The 21649-nt window shown below is 37.5% G+C and overlaps 2 protein-coding genes across 2 annotated transcripts; both read left to right on the top strand.

Moving 5' to 3' along the window:
- Positions 1-336: 336 nt before the first annotated feature.
- Idh (isocitrate dehydrogenase [NADP] cytoplasmic) lies at positions 337-5341 on the top strand. The gene is made up of 10 exons (XM_065494419.1): positions 337-480; positions 1321-1360; positions 1416-1609; positions 1766-1926; positions 3235-3386; positions 3452-3580; positions 3638-3795; positions 4445-4579; positions 4636-4798; positions 5038-5341. Exons 1-10 carry the CDS (start codon positions 465-467, stop codon positions 5117-5119), a joined length of 1230 nt encoding a protein of 409 aa, XP_065350491.1. The 5' UTR covers positions 337-464; the 3' UTR covers positions 5120-5341.
- A 2580-nt stretch (positions 5342-7921) lies between these two features.
- Positions 7922-13194, top strand: LOC135946129 (uncharacterized). The gene is made up of 26 exons (XM_065494192.1): positions 7922-8074; positions 8129-8156; positions 8215-8235; positions 8292-8383; positions 8446-8566; positions 9080-9309; positions 9371-9421; positions 9483-9528; positions 9576-9643; positions 9698-9794; positions 10252-10511; positions 10575-10634; positions 10687-10729; positions 10780-10847; positions 10905-11004; positions 11056-11318; positions 11384-11456; positions 11506-11564; positions 11621-11656; positions 11719-11786; positions 11833-12029; positions 12244-12341; positions 12403-12496; positions 12550-12623; positions 12678-12777; positions 12828-13194. Exons 4-26 carry the CDS (start codon positions 8315-8317, stop codon positions 13106-13108), a joined length of 2556 nt encoding a protein of 851 aa, XP_065350264.1. The 5' UTR covers positions 7922-8074; positions 8129-8156; positions 8215-8235; positions 8292-8314; the 3' UTR covers positions 13109-13194.
- The last annotated feature ends 8455 nt before the right edge of the window (positions 13195-21649 follow it).

Consider the following 21649-nt stretch of genomic DNA (forward strand, 5'->3'; position numbering starts at 1 on the left):
ATCGGAATATGCCAAGAAAATATGTTCAAGCACTGTAAATTTTGGAGAAAATTGGCAAAATTTGAATTTTTACTGTAGGAAGGTCATTTTTTATTATTGCAAATTGTTGAACAAATTGTTTATCGATCAATTGTTTATGGCATCCAACAATTCAAATAATTTTCAATTGTTGCCCAGTATCATTCCACTTTTATAAAAAAATAATATTCACATGTCCCAATTAAATTTTTCCCATAATTAATATTTTTCATTTTTCCAACAGTATGAATCTCACTCAGCAACAGTTCGTGAAAACGACGCTAGATGTCCCTTCATTCGCAGAGAGGTGTGTTTGAGTCCTTGTGACGTGTGGTGTCCCTACTCCGCGAGCCTCGTACCATACCATCGTCCAGTCCAGTGCGCCGTCTTATCTATCAGCTCGCCCATTGAAACGTCTTTTGCCTTCCAGCTCCAAAGCCGCAAACATGTCCAAGATTCAAGGTACGTGAAAAAAAACCTCTCTTTTGTCAAAGAAGGTGTTGTTTTCTGTTCGTTGGCCAATTTTCAGTTCTCATTCGAGTCACAAAGCCGGCCTTAGAATATGCTTTTCTGTAGTTTGTGTATTATTGCCAGGAACAGGGAACAAACTAAATTATTGCTTATCGAATTTCTCACTGCTTCGTTGTAGCGATTCACATGGGGGAGTGTGCATTTAACAGATGTTCACCTTGAGGACGTGACTGGCCACTTTTTGTGTCACCAGATTTTAATTGATTAATTTCTGAAGGAATAACAAAAGACAAAAAGAGCTGAAAATTTTTTACTATTGAAAATTTAAAGTTCTGTCTTATCAGTGCAAAAATGTACGGAATAATTTTTTTTACTAAGTAAAATTTAAATGGGCCAGAAACAGAAAAAGCCCAAAAAACTTTCTCGTGTAGCGGTGCATTGACATTGTGAAAAGAAAGTTGCGTGCTGAATCGAGAGGACGAGAGGAAGAAAATTTTACGGTGCAGTAAATGAGAATACAGGAGGGGAAATTATGAATACTGTTAGCTCGATCATCTCAATAGAAATAGGATAGACTCTCGGCTTGAATTGATAACAATGCAATGCAAGGACACAAATTCTCTCTTTTAAATTAATCAACGCCAATAAATGAATTAGGAAAGAGACACGCAACCATAAAATTATTAAAAAATTGTCTCGAATTTTTTATCATAATTTAAATTAAATTTGGCGAAAGGGACAAATCAGCAAACTGATAAGTTTTTAATTAATTTACAATAAAATTTAATTTGACTCTCCAAATATTAATTAAAAATTCTCAATTATTTGCAGCCGGGCCAGTAGTCGACATCCTTGGGGATGAAATGACCAGGTAAAACGAAAAAATTAGCCTTTTTTTAATTTAATACAATTTGATTATCATCTAGAATCATCTGGGACTTGATCAAAGACAAGCTGATTCTGCCTTTCCTCGACATCGAGCTGCACACTTATGACCTGGGCATCGAGAACCGGGACAAGACCGACGACAAGGTCACCGTCGAGTGCGCCAACGCTGTAAAGAAGTACAACGTCGGCATCAAATGCGCCACGATCACGCCTGACGAGAACAGGGTTAAAGGTCGGCTTTCGTTTTTCACAGGGTCGATAGTTTTAAATTTTTTACAAGCATTTTTTTGGTAATTTGGATAAATCAGAAAATTATACACAAGTCATAAATTAATTTCCTGCTCAAATAAATTGCCCAAATATTGGAACTAAGCCTTTTTTGCGACAGAATTCAACCTGAAGCAAATGTGGAAGTCTCCAAACGGCACCATCCGAAACATCCTCGGCGGCACCGTCTTCAGGGAGCCGATCATTTGCAAAAACATTCCGCGGCTTGTCACTTGCTGGACGAAGCCGATCATCATCGGACGTCACGCGCATGCCGATCAGGTAAAATGCACTCGTAATCGTTATAAATTTTAATAATCCCCTGCGTCATCGTTGCAACAAAGTGTAAACAAGATTTACATTCCCCCACTTCTGCCTGCTGCAGTTGTTGACCAGATTTAAATTGAGTGCGTCTATAATATGCAAGTCATGCGGAAAAATTTATTGACTCAATATTAATTCATATTTTCCTATAAATAGAGCATTGAAAGGGAACAATTTTATACAAGAATTTAACATGAACGTCGTGGATTAATTTAGCTCTTCGTGAAATTTGAAAGGGAAATACTATAAATAACATGCAGAGCTAATGATAAGCCAGCCGATCGATAAAATTAATTTCATATACCTAATTCAACTATTAAGTTTTAAAATTCGCGATCTTTGTTTAAAAGAAGTCAGTTTTTAAATTATCTTAGGAACATTTTAAATCTACGATAAAAAGAAATTTTGCTCTCCTTTTGCCGTCTGCAAGTAGTTTTCTAGAAACGCTCAAATTTTGAAGCGAAATTAAGTAGATTATTACAAATTTCACAAACTCCAAAAGGGCAGCAGGCCAAGGGATTAGAAATTAGAATCTTTCAGCTTTAATGTAATACATATCATTTCTCTCATTTTAAGTGCGATTTAAAAATTATGTTTCAGTTCTAGCCGATTTTAAAACAGTTACTATTTTTATTTTATGAAATTCTAATGATATATTTTGCAAAGGTTTATTATTTGAAATAATTTATATATTAAATTAAAATATTTGACGAACCAGAAAAATTGAAATGATTCAAAAGTGTTTTTTCTGAGCTTTGAAGTTTTTTAAATTAGCTCGTTGATATCAAATCTACAAATAATCTGAGATGATTTATTTTTTTCTTATCTGCTTTGTAAGTAATAGTTCAATCATTTGAAAATTACGAACGTAAGATGTAAATGGACCTGTTCATAGGCCAAAAACTAACGAATTAGAAATTTTTTCTAGGTTTAAGACATTTCAAATGGAATTTTCCAGAAATTAGTTACTGATGCTTCGATGAAATTGAGTTTACTTTTGAAAAACCAACACAAGATCGATATGCATTTAATTTTGTAGCATTTCCCAAGCACGGATTTTCCTTGAGTGCTTCATAGCTCTCGCCAACACCATTGAATTTGAAAATAACCTTTGTTAAATTAATTAGTTGAAGTGCTAAAGAAAAATTAATATATTTAGATTTTTTTTTAATTATTAAAAACGCAACGAAAACCTGCCCAATGAAAAATTAACAAGCTTGATATATTTTTACGGAATTATTCACTGAATAAAAACGAAATTTTCAGTACAAAGCAACCGAGTTGATGGCCCCAGGCGCCGGCAGGGTTGAAATCACGTTTATCCCGAAAGACGGCAGCGCTGGCGAGACGAAAGTGGTGCACGAATTTGACGGTGCAGGCATCACGCTGGCCATGTTCAACACGGACGAATCCATTCGGTCAGTTTTTTAAGAGAGACTTTAATTCTTTTTCACCAGTGCTAATTGGACCGTTTATTGCATAGTGGCTTCGCACACTCGTCGTTCAAATTCGCGCTCAACCGCGCCTACCCGCTGTACATGAGCACCAAGAACACCATTCTCAAGTTCTACGACGGCCGCTTCAAGAACATTTTCCAAGAAATTTACGACAAGTACGCAGTAATTATCTGACTCGCAGCTCACTTGACTTGACACTGCTCCTTTCGCAGCGAGTACAAGTCGCAGTTCGAGGCCAAGGGAATTTGGTACGAGCACCGCCTCATCGACGACATGGTCGCCTACGCCATGAAGTCCGAGGGTGGATTCGTCTGGGCCTGCAAGAACTACGACGGAGACGTCCAGTCAGACTCTGTTGCTCAGGGATACGGTAATAATAAATTAAAAATAAAATTTGAGGAAGACATATGATGTCAATTTTTTACCCGTTCGCGTGGGAGGGTTTGCAATTTTGTCTTGAGCGATTTAGGATGGAAAAAAAAATTTAAATTGGAATAGTTCTCAGGATGGAAGTGGAAATTCCCCATTATCACAGAATCAATTAACCATGCACACAAGCAAAAAAGGATATATTTCCACGTTCTTATTGGGAACTTTTCCAATTTTAAAATATTTTTTGGAATATTACCTGTTAAAACGAGGCAAAAATTCTAATTTTACCGCTACAAAATTGATAAAATACAAACACTTAGCTGATTTGATATATTTTTAAGTTTAAAAAAATAGGAAAATATGTCTGTTGGAAAAATGATTTTTCCAAGATTGTAAAGCTAGTCGATGAAATAATTCAAAATTGTTTCTATCTTGGATTTTTTATCGAATTATACAAATATTTAATTTGAAAACGATCCAAAAATATTTTTTTTATTTGAATTTATAAAAAAGGCACAGGTTCCCCATTCTGCGGCTGTAAATTTTAGACGGTTAACTATTTCTTCTGAGCTTCTAATCGATACTGGAACATGAATTTTGTAATATTTGCCATCCAATAAATAAATTCAAGGCAAAAATGTTTTCAGGCTCTTTGGGAATGATGACGTCCGTCTTGATCTGCCCTGACGGAAAGACTGTCGAGTCTGAAGCAGCTCACGGCACGGTGACGCGCCACTACAGATTCCACCAGCAGGGCAAGGAAACCTCCACCAACCCCATTGGTGCGTACAAAAATCCACAGTTAGAGGTCTTTCCTGAAAATTAAATTATATTTCAGCCTCCATCTTCGCCTGGACCAGAGGTCTGCTGCACCGAGCCAAGCTGGACAACAACGCTGCGCTCAAGAACTTTGCCGAAAAGCTGGAGGAGGTTTGCGTGGAGACCATCGAGGCCGGGTTCATGACTAAGGATCTTGCCATTTGCGTCAAGGGCATGGCCAAGTATGTCATGATTTTAGTTACAAGTCTTTTATTTGCCTGAAATTTATTTGCTGCAAAATCCAAATTTTAAAAAAAATTCTCAGCTTATATCAGGGTTTTATTTTATTAAATTTCTATTTCTGCTCCTGATATTAAATTAAAATGTATTACAAAATAAACAGTAGGCATAACTTATGAATTTCCTTTTCTGATTATCCGATTAATTTTATTTGTCGTCTGATAAAATCAATATTTTCCAGTGTTAAGCGTGAGGACTACCTGGACACCTTTGCCTTCATGGACAAGCTGGCCGAGAACCTGAAAAAGAAACTTGGCTGCTGACTAGCCGGCCAAACGCAAACCATCGCCTCAAAAATCTAACACCAAATTTTTGCTTAACTGTGACTTTTTGTTTTTGTTTGTACTGGTTACAATTTGTTGATTTAATTTGCCTTTCAGTGATAGGACTCAATAATGTCATTTGTTCAATTTCAATATAAATATATACACTTTTTCCAACAATAATTAGTTGAGAATTTTTAATAAAAAATCGAAAAAATTTAATTCTTCCGTGTTTTTGGTTTGACGCCATTATCATTTCCAGGAAAAATATAAATTATAAAACTGAATGGAATTTAGAGACTGGAAATTTGGATTCCATGAAAAATAGGATTAATTTACTTTGAATGTCAATTTTTTAACTTCAAATAGCGTCACAGTAAACACAAATAAGTACATAAAACATGCTATTTTATGCAATTTGGCTGTTGATCAAAAATTTTTCTGAGCTATAAATCTTCGTGAGGTTATGAAATGAGCACGAATCAAATTTAAGTCTATTAGAAAAAACTCGAAATCTTCTTGAAGCGTCTAAATTTTCCAAAACTGTCTAAAAGTAATATAAATAAAGACTAAATATCGTATAAAACCGTATTTTGTTGTAATGCGCGTAGATAGACACAAACTTTTAATTTTTGCCAATAATGTAATCACCAAATCTCGTGCTCTTAAAGTCAGAATTGCAAAACCTGCACACAATTCTACTCAATTTGACCTCTCCCCTTGGTCACCAAAGGGTTTCGAGGGTGATCAACCCTCATCCCTCTTCCACCCCATGCATAGCAGTGAAAAATAATAAATCTCGTTGCTTTGCACTTAAAAGAACTTATTCGCTGATCATACAATTCTCTTAAATTAATAAAAATCTACACCAAAGTACCATTATTTACCCATACATATTTTACGCTGATTTTCCGTTGGGTTTGTCGAATTTTTCCCTGATCGCGATTAGGTGATTGAAAATAATGTCGTAAAAATCTCTGAAAACTAAAACATCGAATGTATAAAGAAAACTGGTAAAACGATTTTGATAAAACTTTGGCAAAACTTTCAACATCTAATGCCTAGCTCAGTCATATCCAGGATAACAATTAGTTTTGCAAAAAATTATTATTTTGAAAATTTTGACTTTTTCGAAATTTTGCTGAAATAAATTCACAGCAATTCGAAAAATGGTTCGATTTTGAAAAAAAAACACGGGTGGACGTGCTTCACCTATTTGCACCGACTGCTGCCAGAATCACCACTGTGTGGGGCACACAGGGCTCCGAAAACAAGTTTTTCAGATTCACCGTGACATTCTGCGTCTTCTAGTACCAACCGACGCGCCCAAAACTGGCGTTATTTTTAAGTGTTTAGTTTTTTTTGCACGGGCTGGATCGAGATTCTGACTTCAATACATAAAATTTCGCATTCCCCTGCCTGATCTTTCGGTTTTCGCGCCGAATTTCGCGGAGTTGGTGATTTTTTTTTTACACGGGAAAATGGGGAGGGTTTCAGTCCTCATTTTTTCTTTCCAAGAGCAAACCTGCCCTCCCTGAGCGTATCCTGGCCGGCCATCAACCTGCCAGGCAACAGTCATAACACAAGTGTAATAATTAAATTATTATATGAACATTCTGGTCTGCTCTCTGCAAATTTTTAAATCAATAATTGCGAAGTTTTTTGTGTTCTACATATTTTTGCTCTCTTTTAGCAGCCTCTGTTTTGAACCCACATTTTGTGGTGGACGTGATTTTTTTATGAGTTCCGGATAATATGCATATACGAAGCGCGTGGAACGGCAATGAAGCGTTTTAACAAGAGCAATTCTGTGAAAACTGCTCTCGTCATATTTTTCAGCAAAATCAGCACAGATAGGAAACAGTCTCTATAGCTGCGTTGAACGTCATTGTGAATTGTGAACTAGTGCGAAAAGGCATCATGGTATCGGCGAAAAGGCTCATTATTCAAGTCTTATTTCTGCTCTTACTCCTCGTTATTGTTTCAGGTTTGTTAAGAATTTCTAATGCAGGAATGCACTCACGTTATTTTTAGGGCTGTGAATTTTAGACGATTAACTATTTTTTTCTAAGCCTCAGATCATTTAACCATCTAAAACCGACTAAAACTGGTATATTTGTTTACTTGCATAGAATTTGACTATATACCTAAAAAAATTAAAGGTGGATATCGCTCTGAAAAATCGATTTCTCGGAAAAGGTCGCAAAATGTGATATTCACTTTTGACCTACACCCATTTCAGGGCAGGGAAAGTTGTTCAGGCTGAGAAACTAGGTAGGGTATTGAAAGTTTCAGGATGATATCTTAACGCAATCAAAAGTTGAGTCAGACTTTGATTCTAAGTATTTAATTTTTCTATATTTTTTTTGGAATTATGAAAAAAGATGAAACGCACCCTCTCCCGGGCCTCAAAATCTGGAATTTTTCCTTTTCCTAACAAGCTTTAAAATAAAATTTATCAAATAAAATCACTTAAATTTTTAGTGTGTTAAAATCGACCATTATTTTCTATAATGAAACTGCACGATTTAACTAAAAACTATGCCAGTGCATGATTATCCTTCTCAATTAATCGTCAATCTAAATTTATCTGTAAATTGGCTCTGAAAAATACAATATAATACGTAAGTTAAACATGAATTTGTTTAAAATATATAAAAAAACGCGAAGGAAACAATGAAAAATAAAACCGTCTAAAACTGACTAATTTGCTCTTAGAAACAGTCTAAAAATAGTGGACTATTTTGGCCAAAAAAATCGTCTAAAATTCAGAGCCCTTTATTATTTTCGTTAGAGGTTTGGGGTGCGACAACTCGCAGGAAGAAATCCACCACCACAACCCAGAAAAAGAGGATAAGGAAATCGACAACTAGAACTACAGTCAAACCAACGACCACCAGTGCGAAAACCGAGAGTCCAAATCCATATTGCAGAAATTACAATCGAATAAAAAAGGTCAGTTCATAATTTTATTACAATTCCTCTGTAAAATGTTTTATTTTTAATTAGAACTTACTAGACACAGCACTAAGTGAAGGTTCATTGAAAATTGTCTTTAATTTAAACAGTTTAAAATTTTGTAAATCTTATTCAAGATTTCATCGCAGGGAAACGCGGTAAATATATTTTGGATGAATATTAATAACATTATCATAAATAATTTGCGTGAAAGCCGCCACAACCGAATTACTTGACATGCGAGACCGGCCGTTTGGATCGTACGTGATAAGGGGATATGCACTTTACTTTTACAGCTTTGAAGACGTAAACTATTCTGAAACTTTGAACTAAAAAACTCAATATTTTCCCTTGATCCCTTCAACTAGGCCGAGTACGCCAGAGCAGTGGAGGAGTGTTTGTACCGAAAACTGGAGCTGCTGGCGATCGACACGCCCGAAGATATCGACGATTGGTACTTTGGCGACATTCCGCCCGAAGAAGACCAGGGTTCGCCAATTTTGCAATATGCAAAAACACAGCACGATTTTTTTGCTAAAAAAAAGCTGGAAAGCTTCACCAGTTTTGGGTTTTTCCAGAATTTAACCTGAAAAAGTCATATTTTGCGCCAAAAGGATCTAAAAGTTTAGAAAAAATACGATAAAATTTTTGGTCTTTTGCTGAAACCAGTGGCTTTAATAACTGTTTTTGTAAAATCCATATTTTTGGTCCTTCATCAAGAGAATATTTTATCTCCCATATGAGATGCATGCGTTTCGTAAAAATGCGCAAAATTGCTGCAAGACCCGCGTAAAAACAATTTTTTGCATTGCGGTTTGTTTTTCCGGAAAATGCGGGTTTTTGCGAATCCTGAATATCCGTCCACATCAATTACACAGGTCAAAAAACACGATTTAAAAATTATCTGCCAGATATAAGAAACAAAATAGTATTTATTTTAGTCGTACGCCGATGGTGACCAATAAACGAATAAAAATAATAATATAGCACCTTTCTCTTCAGACGAGAACACTTGGTGGACGAGTGCGGCGCCGTGTTCGAAAAGTGATCCGCTGAACAAAACGACGAATTCGTGCTCCAGTGTCACCTGGTGTGCTAACAATGTGGAAACTCGACTAAACTATACGTTGAATTTTGGCCAATTTACTCGTCCCTACTGCATTATTTACAGAGCGAAGACCCAGCAACTTGCACCAAAGGAATGCTCCTTTCAATCTCTTTTTGTGTGCGAGGTAATTCAAATCGGAGCTTCTTTAATTAATTTGTTAATTACATACATTCTTGATAATATAGCCGGCGTGCGCGAGGCCAAAGTGTCCGTCACAGAAGGAGTGCCAGAAAGATGTAATGGGAAAAATATTTTAATGAGATTTGAATGCTTAAGGAAACAATGACATTTTGGCAGGAGTCCCTATTTGAAAAAATTGATGGGAAAACGTACCTCAAAAAAGGTTCCTTTTGCTTTTCGAAGAAAAATTTCTTAATTTAATTGAAGCAGAACATGAGATCCTCGGCACGTGGGAGCAAACCGATTTTGGTGAATTTTATTTCCTGGGAAAGAAATTGGTATTTTTCATAGATTTCTCACTATAACACCATAACTAAAACATATTCTCGAAGGTGAACTGGCAGGAAAATTGGAAGACGTGCTGCAGTCTGGGCCTTAAACCTTTAGCCGTGAATGGCCTTTTGACCTATTTGGACAGACCGAATTCCCGTAAAACTCTTGACACTATTAGAATTTAATTTTTACAATTAATGCCAATCAATTAATTCCTGAGAGTCCAATTTGGATATACAACAGAATGACGTGCCAAAAATTATAGTGACAAACCGTTACATTGCGGTGGTTATTTTCTGAAAAGCGCCACAAAAATTCCGGTGACCAATCAGAGAAGGATGAGGTTTTCTGATATGGGCTCACAGCAAGATCAAGACAGCAGCATCATGGTGGCAAGCTACTGTGAGCCAATCAGAGAACTGCTTCCTTCTCTGATTAGTCATCAGCGTTCTTGTAACGCTTTTTGATTGGTTCTCAGGCCCAAAATACCACCAAAGTGAAGTTTTAAATTTCCACCGATTTTCGGAACGTTGAATGAGTGACTTGGCTTCAAAACCTAATTCGAGAGCTTCAGGGATCGATTGGCAAAATGTCTAAGAAACACTTTTTGCAGCCATGCAGGGTGTGGTTTTCTGGTCGGCAATGACTCGAGCGGGATGTCCTCTTCGCTTCGAAAACTGCTTCCACAACGTATCAGAATGGCTCGAGTTTGACATCGCTGGAGTCAAAAAAGGAGGGTCTTGCGTGGCCGTTTCGGTCCGAGACCCTAACGCCAAGAAAGTGATGGACACGGGTCTGGCAATGAAAACCACCGTCTGCACCTCTAAGCTGCTGTTGGGCTGTCAAGGAACGGAACAGACCTTCGAAATCAGGGTTACAAAAATATAAACCCGGCCTATTATTGTATTTTGATTTAATATTTATCTATGGTATAAGGATGACACAAGCAACTGCGAGCTGCCAAAGTGCGCAGGGCTTCCTGATTGCGTTATGTCGGTAAATTTTTGAAATGTAACTATCTGAAAATATCATTGAGAAATATCTGCAGGATGAATATTTCCTCAAGCAACACTCGCAAGAAGTCTTGCTTGGTGAGTTGGGAATTAAATTTTTCAAACATAAATTTCAATTCAATTAAAAGCACCCTGGCGTTTCGGCAAATGGCATTCATGTTGCGACAACAGCATCCTTGAGCTGCATGATGAATATGTAACTAAGTCACAGAAAGAATTTATAACCATCGGATTTATCGAAATCTCCCATCAGGGCACTTGGGACGAGGCTTACAAACGGTGCTGCTCCCTTGGAATGGACCTCCTTTCAATCCAAAATCCAGCCAAGCAGGACTGTTTGGGCAATCCTTACAGTTAAGCTTTTATAAAAGTTATTTTCAGAAATTAAAAAACAAAAAAATCAGAAAATAGTAACCCGAATGAGAAAGGGTATCTGCCTTTTCGGACAGAGGCCTGGACGGCGGGGCGGGATATCCAGTCTTGCCACGGACAATTGCGATGGTGCACCGGCTACTTGAACGACTACCTGAAAAATGACCTGATGTGGAAAAATGGCCATGATCCGAGATTTGCAAACAACTCGTGCGTCTACATCGATTTTGGGGATCCAGTTGTGCCTAGTCTGGCGCTGGCAGACTGCTCGAACAAGAAACAGATCATTTGCGAGGTTATTATATTTATTATGTCAGAATAATACACATGGGATTGGAGTTTAATTTATTTTGGCAAAAGGCACCCATGGGAGTCGACAAAAAATCGAAGATGCATTATCACCCATGCAGGAGAAATTTCAGAGTTAAAGATAGTATTTATTTCCTTTTTTGCTGTCCCATTTCTTTATATGTTACTATAAGGCGAAGCTGAGAAAATTTGGAACACTGGAGATTTGAGCCGAACCAGTTACGCAGCCAAAGTAACACCATAAATAATTACAAATTCGATATAATGCTTAAATAAACCATCTTCCAGAAAATGATTCAATGCATAGCAGAGCACATAGGACTGGTTAAGTCGAGGAAAAGTTATTTTCAGTGATAAATTAATAATTTAAACAATCAAACACCAAGGTATACAACTCAACCAAAATAAACGAGAACGTTTACCTGGATATGATGTCCAGGACCTTGCATGTCCTGTAAACAAAAATCAAACTGTTGAATCATAAATTAAACTTTTAAAAGTGACGTCCCTACTATGTTAAAATCGATTGAGGACCAACGCACGTTGCTCTCGTCGTTCGAAGGCCTTTACAGCGAGGGGAAGATCCATAATTTGGATTCTGACATTTATAGAGACGGAAAGGACGAATATTACTCGAACCACTTTGATCTTGCCGCCGAATTGATCAACAAACTATACGAATGCAAAGGAATCCAAAGTATGTACATACTTATTTATCTGACGTTAAATGAAAAAAAAAACACAAGGACCGAGTTCATTTAAAATTTCGTGGTTTCGGATGAAATCTGCGGGCAATGTTTTTGTTTACAAGAAACCAAAATTTCACGGTTTAGATGTTTAGAATAATAGCAATTTTTCAAAAAGAAGAATTTCTAGAAAAGTGCGAACACTTAACTCATTAATATTTAAAGAAACGAACGAGGAAACGTTCGCGTTTGACTTCCTGGTGTGTCTCCTGAAGTCCAAGGGGCTAGACCGATTCTGGAAAGTTTATGAATTCCGGTTTGAAGTAATGCACTTTATCATTTTTGCCTACAAGACCTATAAATTTTTTTCCACCGATTTATAAGCGAGGCAGTGTGATTCCCGCGGACTACGATCTAAACTCGCCGTGCATGACGTTTGACAATTTTTTGAATTTTGAAATGGATTTATGCCTTCCATGTACGATTTTCTCTTTATAGTTTTCTTTTCCTGTTTTAATTTTATTTTAAAAGCGGACGGCTCGCTTCCAACGACTCCATCTGGGCCTGCTGTTCGTCTTACCCTTGGGCTGATGAAGATAAAAGGGGTTTTTGGCACATATTTAGCATTTCAATTTTTCTTTAAATTATAAGTTCTGCAGTTCGACAGGTCATCTTTCACCGAGTGTTTGAATAGGAGGGGTTCGCTGCCTTACGCGAAAACCAAGCAGGAGTTTGATATGATGTACAATGCTATCAGAAGTGAGAAATTCCAAGAAATAAAACCAAAAACGCTTATAATTAAATCAAAGACGCGGCTCCGACGCTGACGATAATCTGGAGCCAAGGCTTTTACGACACGCTGAACAATAAATTCATGTGGTGCCGCAGCGACGTCATTGCCCCCCGAACCTGGGCAAATATTCCGATCCCTGTCGCCGTGAACGTGACGACCAAACAGGATTTCGTGATGCTGGTCTCGCTGCCGGGTGCGACGCCAAATCTGCACGCAGTCCCCGCCACCGAGCAGCTCAAGTACCAAACCGACGTCTTTTGCCTCGTCCCAGATTCAGCAGTGAAGAAGTGCGCTTGACCAACTAAAGCAAACCAAGGCGTGGGAGTGCTTAAATGCTTTTAATTTCGAATTGGGAATTAATTTGTCAACATTAAATTTTGTCTGGAAATCCAAAACAATGTAGTTTGTGTCGCATACTCTATAATTGTTCTTTCTGACTGCACTATTTTTCCGAATCATAATTTATACAGGTAATAATTAATATGCAGCTTTTAAAAAATTGATTTTTTTATTGAATCTAGGTGACAAATTTTCAATAATTGCTATGAGTCAAGCACAAATTTAATATTTGTTATACAGCGGGGGTCAGATGTGCGATAAAATTGGTCCCCACTGCGCAGATCCAAGATGGCGTCTGAAATTGGGCAACAAATAGCTCTCTTTGGATTGCCGTACGAGTGTCAAGAGTTTGTTTTTACGATCCAAAAGACACAATTAGTACAAGTAATGCAAATTATTTCATAATATTGACGAAAACGTGGTTCTTTTCGCGCATTTCCACGTGACCGTTTTACGTGCCATGCTCCACCGGAAGCCATATCTGCGCGTCGCACGAATCTGGCCCCCGCTGTTTAATATTTTTTTATAGTTATTTTCATTGTATTTATTTAAACAAAAAAGTTTCTAAAATTCACAGACCTTTAATTAACAAAAAAATTAAGCTTTGAAGTCTGCCAGGGAAAAGGAATTAAACAGTTTATCCTCTAATTGATTTTTTTGTGCGTGGCGACTCGTCCAAATGCAAACAACGTTTGTTTTGAAAGCTCCAGGCATCGCTGATGGAACGAGAGGAAAAAATGAGTTTTTGCACGGGGCCAGTGTCCAATTAATTAGCCGCAGAGGACGTAATCCTCGCGGATAAGAGAATATATATCCCAGCCTCATTTTTAATTTGAGCAGCACATACTGGGCGCGGGCAAACGAAGCGTCGGCCTGATTTTGTTTGACAAAATGAGTAAGAAGGTTGGCCATAAACTTATCACGGCGGCGGAAAGCGCTAATGGAAGCGGGACTTTCGAGAATAATGACCTGCAGCCGCAACGTCGACGGCCGGCAAAAAGAAAAAAGGAGCACTTTTGTTTTTGTCTTGGCCCTCACTGCTCTGATAAATAATTCGCGTTTATTACTTCCTCCTGCCGTGCGCGCCGGAACAAAGAGGGAAAAGTGCGCAAAACGCGCACGAGGGTGAATTTAATGATTTACGGGGTTGGGAATTTTAGACGTTTTTTCTTTCAAATTATAGTCGATCAACTTAAGACGCAGTTTTGAATTAGACAGGTCAGGTTTTAAGCCAATTTTAACAGTTCTTTAGGGAAAAGTTCATAAATTGATTTATTAAAAAATTTGCTAAATAAAAGTAAATAAATCTTTTTTTTTATTAAATAAATTTTTTTAAATATTTTATTTTTTTAAATTTTTAACTAAACTAATAAATTGAAAGAATAAGTCATGAGTTTATTTAATTTTATATTAATATATTATGACACTAAAATAGATACTTTTTTATTTATAAATTAAAAGTTAGAATCAAGTTAATCAATTGAATCACCTTCAACTAAAGGAATGTTGCGTTTGCGATTTACGTCACGTTTTTTAAGTTGATTAATTTGAAATAAATACTATGGTTAAATTAATCTAAATTTTATAGCTTTTTTAGATCAGACCAAATTTAATATTATTTTGCCAAAAAGTAAATATGTTTTCCCATCACGCGATTTAAAAAGAATAAAAATTTGCCGATAAAGTCTAAATTTCACAGCCCCGAAATGATTTATAAACGGGCAGAGAGCTATTGTTCGTTCACAAAAGCGGCGACTCTCGTTGTCGGCAACGAACGACACGTGCTATTAATGCAATTATGTGCGAAATTGGAGCGGCGCTACTCTGCTCACTCCCGAGGGATCAATGAATTTATCCCGCACGTAACTCGCTCGCTCAGTCGCTCGCGTCTGCTTAGCGCCGCAGTTTCCAGCCGAGTCCAACTTTTGAAAACGAGAGCGTGGAATTAGAGTCGGCCAGTTGAGAGGGCGAAAAACTCCAACGCCTGATGAGGTTATTCCGCACTCACTCACCGGCTGCATAGAATTTCAAATTTCCATTTGCCACGGCTGCCTGCTGTCGGTCCCCTGCTCCTGACGTATGTGAGTGTGAGCTATTCTGACAACTCCACCATTTTGCCATTAGCAAATTAGCAAGTTAAAATTGCGAAAAAAATAATTAAACATAAATAAACACACTCAAACACATTCCATGAATATAAAACGAAAAATTATATTTTTTTAAATGTCTTAAATAATGAATTAAATGGCTGTGATCTGCAGCCCATTTCAAATTTAAATTTACCGACAATGTGAAAGGTAAAAGTTATAAATATGTAACCCTTTTAAAGATCTTAATAAAAAAAAAACTATTAGAAAAAATAATGCAATGACGACCTTTAAATTTTTTCGAGTCTAATTTCCTTCAAAATCAAAACTCAGAATTAATTTTTCCCAATCAAGGTGAAAATAAATTGCTGTACCTGCAACCGTTGAGAAAAAAATCTAATTCATTCAATACACAGATGGTCTTTGACCGCGTGCGCAGTCCCTTTTGCTGTTGGTGACATGTTTTCCGAGAGTTCTACTGCTAATTTTAGACTTTGCTCGGTTCAATAGTCTGCCATGAGCACTGCATTTTGCTATGGTAATAACTGTGCCTGGTGCGTCAAGCGCGCCGAACGAACAGACGGAAAAGCCGGCGCACCAGCTGCTTGCTCCGTTCTTGCTGCTTTATTTAACTTTCAAGTTAATTAGCTAATGACGTCGTTGTAACAAGACACAAGACTTAATTATATTGGCATTAAATTTAATAAAGTTGTTACTGAAAGGGGGTGCATTGAAAATAAGAGACAAGCAGAGCCTTATAATAAAAGACGAAAGATGGGATAACCGGCCTGTTTACAAGGGTAATTTCAACTCTTAGCCCTGTCATTTTGGGACTAAACTTTGATTTAATTTTAAATATGGCAACATTTTATTAAAAAATAATATTGAAGAAGGTTAAAATGGAAAAAAATTGTAAAAGCCAAAAAAAATAATAAAAAGAGTGACTGTTATCTGTAGATCTAACACTTGAGTAACACTGGGGTAGCTAAGGACTCCTGATAAGCCGTAAATATTCACCCCTTGCATTTTTCACCCCCTGGTTTAATGCAAACTTGTTGATTTTCAATAAAAACCACAAAAAATTATTTCAAATTTTTAGGCATTATATAGTTATTGACTTTTATTGGCCTAAGGGACGAGTCTGTTACATATCTCAACCCCTAAAATTTCGTTTTCATCCCTTAAAATAAAATTTATTGTTTTTTTATTCAAATTGGTAAATTTTGTAAGATATTTGCTTGAAACACATAAAAGATTTGTTGGTGCACACTTCAACCACGTGAAAATTTGGTAATTCAACCCTTAACAACCCTCTAAAGCATCCTCTTACACTTCTTTGGTCAATCAACTAAAATTACCCATTTCTCTTGCTGCTCCTCACTATAATATCTTTAAAATTTAGTTCACGTATTCATAAATTTCATCCCCTCAGCTTTCAACCCTATGTCATTCCCCTAAACTGTGCAAAGCTTGCGATATTTTTTACTTTCATCTGTAAAATTACCAACAGGAAATAGAAAATATAGGGACGTTTTCTTTTTTTTAAAGAACCAAATAAAATACCATCCCAAAAACTGAAATAAAACGTCTTCAAGAATTTTCTTTTCAAATATTGGCCATCGCATTTTCCTTGTTGTTTCCGAGAAACGATTTAGCATCTTTATAGAGCACAGACGAATGAATAAACGAAATCATTATAAACCAGCGCAGAATGTCGTTGTCAGATATTTTTTGCCGAGAGTGCCGAGAAAATCAGCTCAAAGTGGGGCTGAGTGGATTCCAAGGGTGGTGGGCGGCTTAATGCGTCTATTTGCGAATCCGAGAAGGCGCAAATCTTTGCTCTATAATCTCTTCGGAGCGGAATTCCGGCAGCTAATTGCAGCCCCTTTCGACTCCCTTTGTGCTGCACTCCGGGTGGAAGCAGGAAAAGAAGGGTGAAAAGGCTCCAGCATCCCATAAAAGGCATCTAGCAGCGACATTATTTGTGCGTAAAGGAAAGAACAGAAATTGTTTCTCGATTGCAGTTCGGAAGAGATTTTTCCGGATCACGACTGCCAGTCTCGCAACAACCGTTTTTTCTGGGTTGGTGGCTTTGTCCGCCTGGTTTTTTCCGAAACCCAAATAAAAACAGACGGTATCAATTGTTGGAATCTTTATTTTCCCGGAATCACTGAAAATAAGTATAAATTAAAAAGGTTAGAATGCAATTTTTAAAAAGATAAATATGGCATCTGAAAGAAAAGACGTTTTGTATCAAAACTATAAACATTTTAAATAGATTTGTTAAAACTGCACACCAGCATTCTATGTGCGTCCTTCTTCTCCAACTCCATCGATCATAAATTTACCAGTTGTTCGAAGCCGCCAACAGATGGCACCACCTCGTACTTTAGTAATAAATTTAATTTTAAGGCACTTCCACAGCGATTTCAGACTCAATCCTGCCACTGTGCATTCTTCACTTAATACGCTTTCTTTTGACGTGCTGAAAAGGAAATTCATTCCTTCCATTCGCCGTAGAATCGTTGGAAAAGATTTCGTATTTAAAAAATAGTTTTTGACGATTCTGCGCCGATTGGCATAACCGATTTTAGTTTTCAGCACGTCAAAAGAAAGCGTATTAAATGAAGAATGCACAGTGCCAGGATTGAGTCTGAAATCGCAGCGGAAAATGCCTTAAAATAAAATTTATTATGAAAGTATACGGTGGCACTATCTGTTGGCAGCTTCGAATACAAAGGACTTATAAAACTATGATGTATATTGAAAAATATGCATCATTATAAAGTAAATTCATTCTAAATGTTGTTAAAGTATTAAAAACTAAGAAATTTATACTATTTCCGAAAGAAAATTAATAATTGCTGTAAACTGTCCGTCCTTTTGACAAATTCTGTGTTTTATTTTGGTATTTCCATTCGTTCAGGGGTGGCAATCGCAGTGGAAAAATGAGCAGTGGGTGAAACAGTTTGTTAATTATCTCACGCGCGGGTCAGACGAGACAGGAAGAAAGAAAGAGAGAGAGAAAGGGAGAGCGGGGTGCTCCCTTTTTCCACAGCCCGCCGCATGTTTATGGCGAAATGCACTTAGCGCGCGTGGATCGGGTTTCTAATTAAGATCGCCTTAGCGAATTACAACAGGTTACACGTGGCCTGCCACACAGATCATAACTCATGAAACCGAGCTGCAGTTTCGCACGCTGTTGGCGCGCGGAGAACACGTGATTTATTCTGCCCTCATAAGTGCCTGCTTCGGCGAGATCAACCGATAAATTTATTAGCTCCGGGACGACGACCGAGCAGGAAACAGCAAAGGAAGCGAATTCAATTGATTTGAGAGCATGATAGGGGCAGAAAACGATGAGTTTATCATAGACAAAGTTTTAAAATGTTCAAGGGAAAAAACAGATAGTAAAAAAATAAATTTTAAAAGTAAATTTCTGTAGACCGCTGTAAAGAATAAAAATTTACTAACTTAAATTTTTTACTTAGTTGACTAGCCGCACGCAATTCATGGAGCAGAGTTCCACATTTTTCTCAATTGTTTTGTAAGAGAATTTTGGCTGAACTAACAATCAAACAATAACGACCTCAGGTAGCGGAAAAATCGCTCAACAAACACACAACTTTTAATTGATGAATTGATTCTTGTCCTTTTTTGCTTTTGGTTGTTGAGCAATGCGCAATTTTTCTGCTACCCCGACAATAAATAAATTATAAACAAGCAACTATCGAATTCACAAGATTTTTCCAATGTAAAAAAATCCACGACAATAATTGGCTTGGAAAAGGAAATTCTCTTTTACTCGTCGCCAAAATAAAACACGATTATTTTTAAAGTCTGATGTGCTCGTTAAGCAAAAAACAAAACGGAGTAGGCGTTTTTTCACAACAAATTTCAATATTCGATACGGCACGACAGGCAATCAGCGTTATATCTGTGCAAAAGAGAATTCATCAAATGCTCCCTGCTGCTTTTGGACATGGGCAATATTGTATGCAAATTGTAGAATGTGCTGGTCGGTCGGTCGGCCGGTCGGTCATAATCAAGGCGAATCAATCCGCGTGGGCGCGACCCGATTAGAATTGTTAATATTTTGCTCTCGGCGTCCGTGGATTGAAATATGTATTGCATTAAACGGCCACGCGCCGACGAATTGACGTCGGACGCGGAACAATGTGCCTACACCAAGCGGCGTTGCGAATGAATTTAACGTGTATGCAACACGCTGTGCCTGCCGCTCGCACGGGTTGCATAAAACAAAAAAATTACATCGAATGCGAGTAGCGGATTGGAATTAATTTTCAATCCATTTGATTTGCTGCAATGAGCTGCTATTCATTGCTGAGCGTAATTTTAATTTTAAATTGATGAAGTAAAGTATTTTTAGTAGGATAGCCTAGAGAAGAAATCAAATTAATAAATTTTTTGGGCTGAAAATTTAAAATTTAAATTTGAATTTTTGGATGCAATAAGCAGTTGATTGATAAATAATTTTTTCTGCAATATGCAGAAATCAAAATGGATCTTGCTTCAGTAAAAATTCAAGTTTTTCAAATTTTCTCTAAAATTTACAGCGCTTGACCACATTTTCTTGGCAGATTTCGATTCCTCTCGTCGAGATCTGTCCAACAGCGTAAGAAAACCTTTAGAGAGGCTCTTTGTTTTGAAATAAAATCAGATATCAAGTAAGGAGACAGTCCTCACCGTTTGAACAGCGTGCTAACTTTGCAGACACTTTAAAAAAAATTAAGTTAATATTGGCTTCAACCGAATCCTAAGGAATGAGTTCATGCATTGGTAATAAGCATATTCCAGGATTCTGCAGTGTCAAACCTCTTTAAAAAGAAATTAAGACGCTTTTATAAGATTTTAATGGCTTAGAATTGCAAGACTCGTGTTTATTTGAAAGTCCCGTGATGATTGAAGCCCAGAAAAATTGTTGATCGTCTAAACAGCACTCACAAAACTCCTCTCATAAAAGTTTCAGAAATCTTGATGCGGTTAGTTGTTCTCTCTCAAGTCTCAAACTCTATCACAAGCACCATCTTGATATTGTTTGTGCATTTCTCGTGACGCTGCTGTGATGAAAAATGAGTGGGTATTAAATAAATGAGATGGAAGCGAGAGGTGGAAAGTTTATTGCTTTGCTTTATAGTGACTCTCGCGGAGCGCGCGCGAGAGAGAGAGCGAGCGAGCGGGTGGGTGGGTGTATTAATAGTTTTCGAGTGGACGCGGCGACAAGTGGGGAAAAATGGGGATGGAAATTGCTCGCCTCTGCTGGGGCGGAAAACAGCAGCAGCAAAATGCGGTGGCCCACTTAATTCAGAAATGAAAGTTTGAACGAGCTCCTTTGTTTTGCCTGACGAGTTCTGCCAGCAGGGTGGTCGAAACTTGAACTTCTCTCTCGCCCTCGTGTGCCAACAGCAAAGAGTCTCTCTTTCTCTCTCTTTCTCCCTCAACCACCTTTGGCAGACGCCAAAAAGTTTGGCGTGTGCTGCCGCTGCCGCCGCCGCCGCGCCGCTGCCGGGCTAAGATTTCCCAGCAATTTAACGAGCGCAAACAGAGAGAAAAAGCGGAGTTATGAGGGCAGGGATCAACACGTGTTGTAATTGTCCTCCTCCTTGATTTTGCCAGCTGCGCTGACGTAAATCTAAATCGATCTGCAGACAATATAACGACATGTGCCGGGCGAGGTGTTTATTGCCGTCCTCAACGAGACACGGGCATTAATGTGTGCTGTGCGTTTACTGCTTGCTGCTCGCAACCGACGTCTCTTTGTCAGCTCAGCAACTTACGACTCAATACTCAATGTGAATTCAAGGGTCAGACGCAATTCAACGATTTTTTTCTTATTAACTCTTTTAATTTTTCTGGGTCTACCAAAATTAAATGGTTTATAAAGGTGGAATTTCAGAATTTGGCAACTCGGTGGATAATTCACATATTTTTCATTATGTTGCAATAATAAAAAATGGACATTTCTATATTAAAAGTACAAATTTTCCCCAAAAATTGCAGCTCTTGACTACATTTTCTTGGCAGATTTCGATTCCTCTCGCCGAGGTCTGTCCAACAGCGTATGAAATCTTTTAGGGAAACTGTTTGTTGGGAAATAAAATAAGATTTCAAGTAAGGAGACAGTCTTCGCCATTTAAAAAGCATGCTAACGTTGCAGCCACTTTTCTCAAATATTTACAATGCTACTTAGGTAAATTTTGGCTTTAACTGAGTTCATGCATTGGCAACAAGGATTTTCCAGGATTTTGCAGTATCAAAATCCTCTCTAATTAACGCATTAACGAAAATAATGGTTCAGATATTGATAGCTAAATGTCTGTAAAAATCCTTAACAAAAATCTTATGGCAGAATTTTCGGAAGAGTACCTGAAACAAGTCTATAAAAATTGGA

The sequence above is a fragment of the Cloeon dipterum genome, chromosome X, assembly GCF_949628265.1.
Source record: "Cloeon dipterum chromosome X, ieCloDipt1.1, whole genome shotgun sequence".
Classification (NCBI taxonomy): Eukaryota; Metazoa; Arthropoda; class Insecta; order Ephemeroptera; family Baetidae; genus Cloeon; species Cloeon dipterum.

Bases quoted from the DNA above. Each gene is read 5' to 3' on its own strand.
- Idh (XM_065494419.1), top strand. The intron at 1,927-3,234 runs GTAAAATGCACT...CGAAATTTTCAG, and splicing joins GTCACGCGCATGCCGATCAG to TACAAAGCAACCGAGTTGAT. The intron at 4,580-4,635 runs GTGCGTACAAAA...ATTATATTTCAG, and splicing joins AACCTCCACCAACCCCATTG to CCTCCATCTTCGCCTGGACC.
- LOC135946129 (XM_065494192.1), top strand. From the start codon at position 8,315: ATGCGAGACCGGCCGTTTGGATCGTACGTGATAAGGGGATATGCACTT. The intron at 9,644-9,697 runs GTATTTTTCATA...ATATTCTCGAAG, and splicing joins ATTTCCTGGGAAAGAAATTG to GTGAACTGGCAGGAAAATTG. The intron at 11,565-11,620 runs GTAACACCATAA...ACCATCTTCCAG, and splicing joins GAACCAGTTACGCAGCCAAA to AAAATGATTCAATGCATAGC.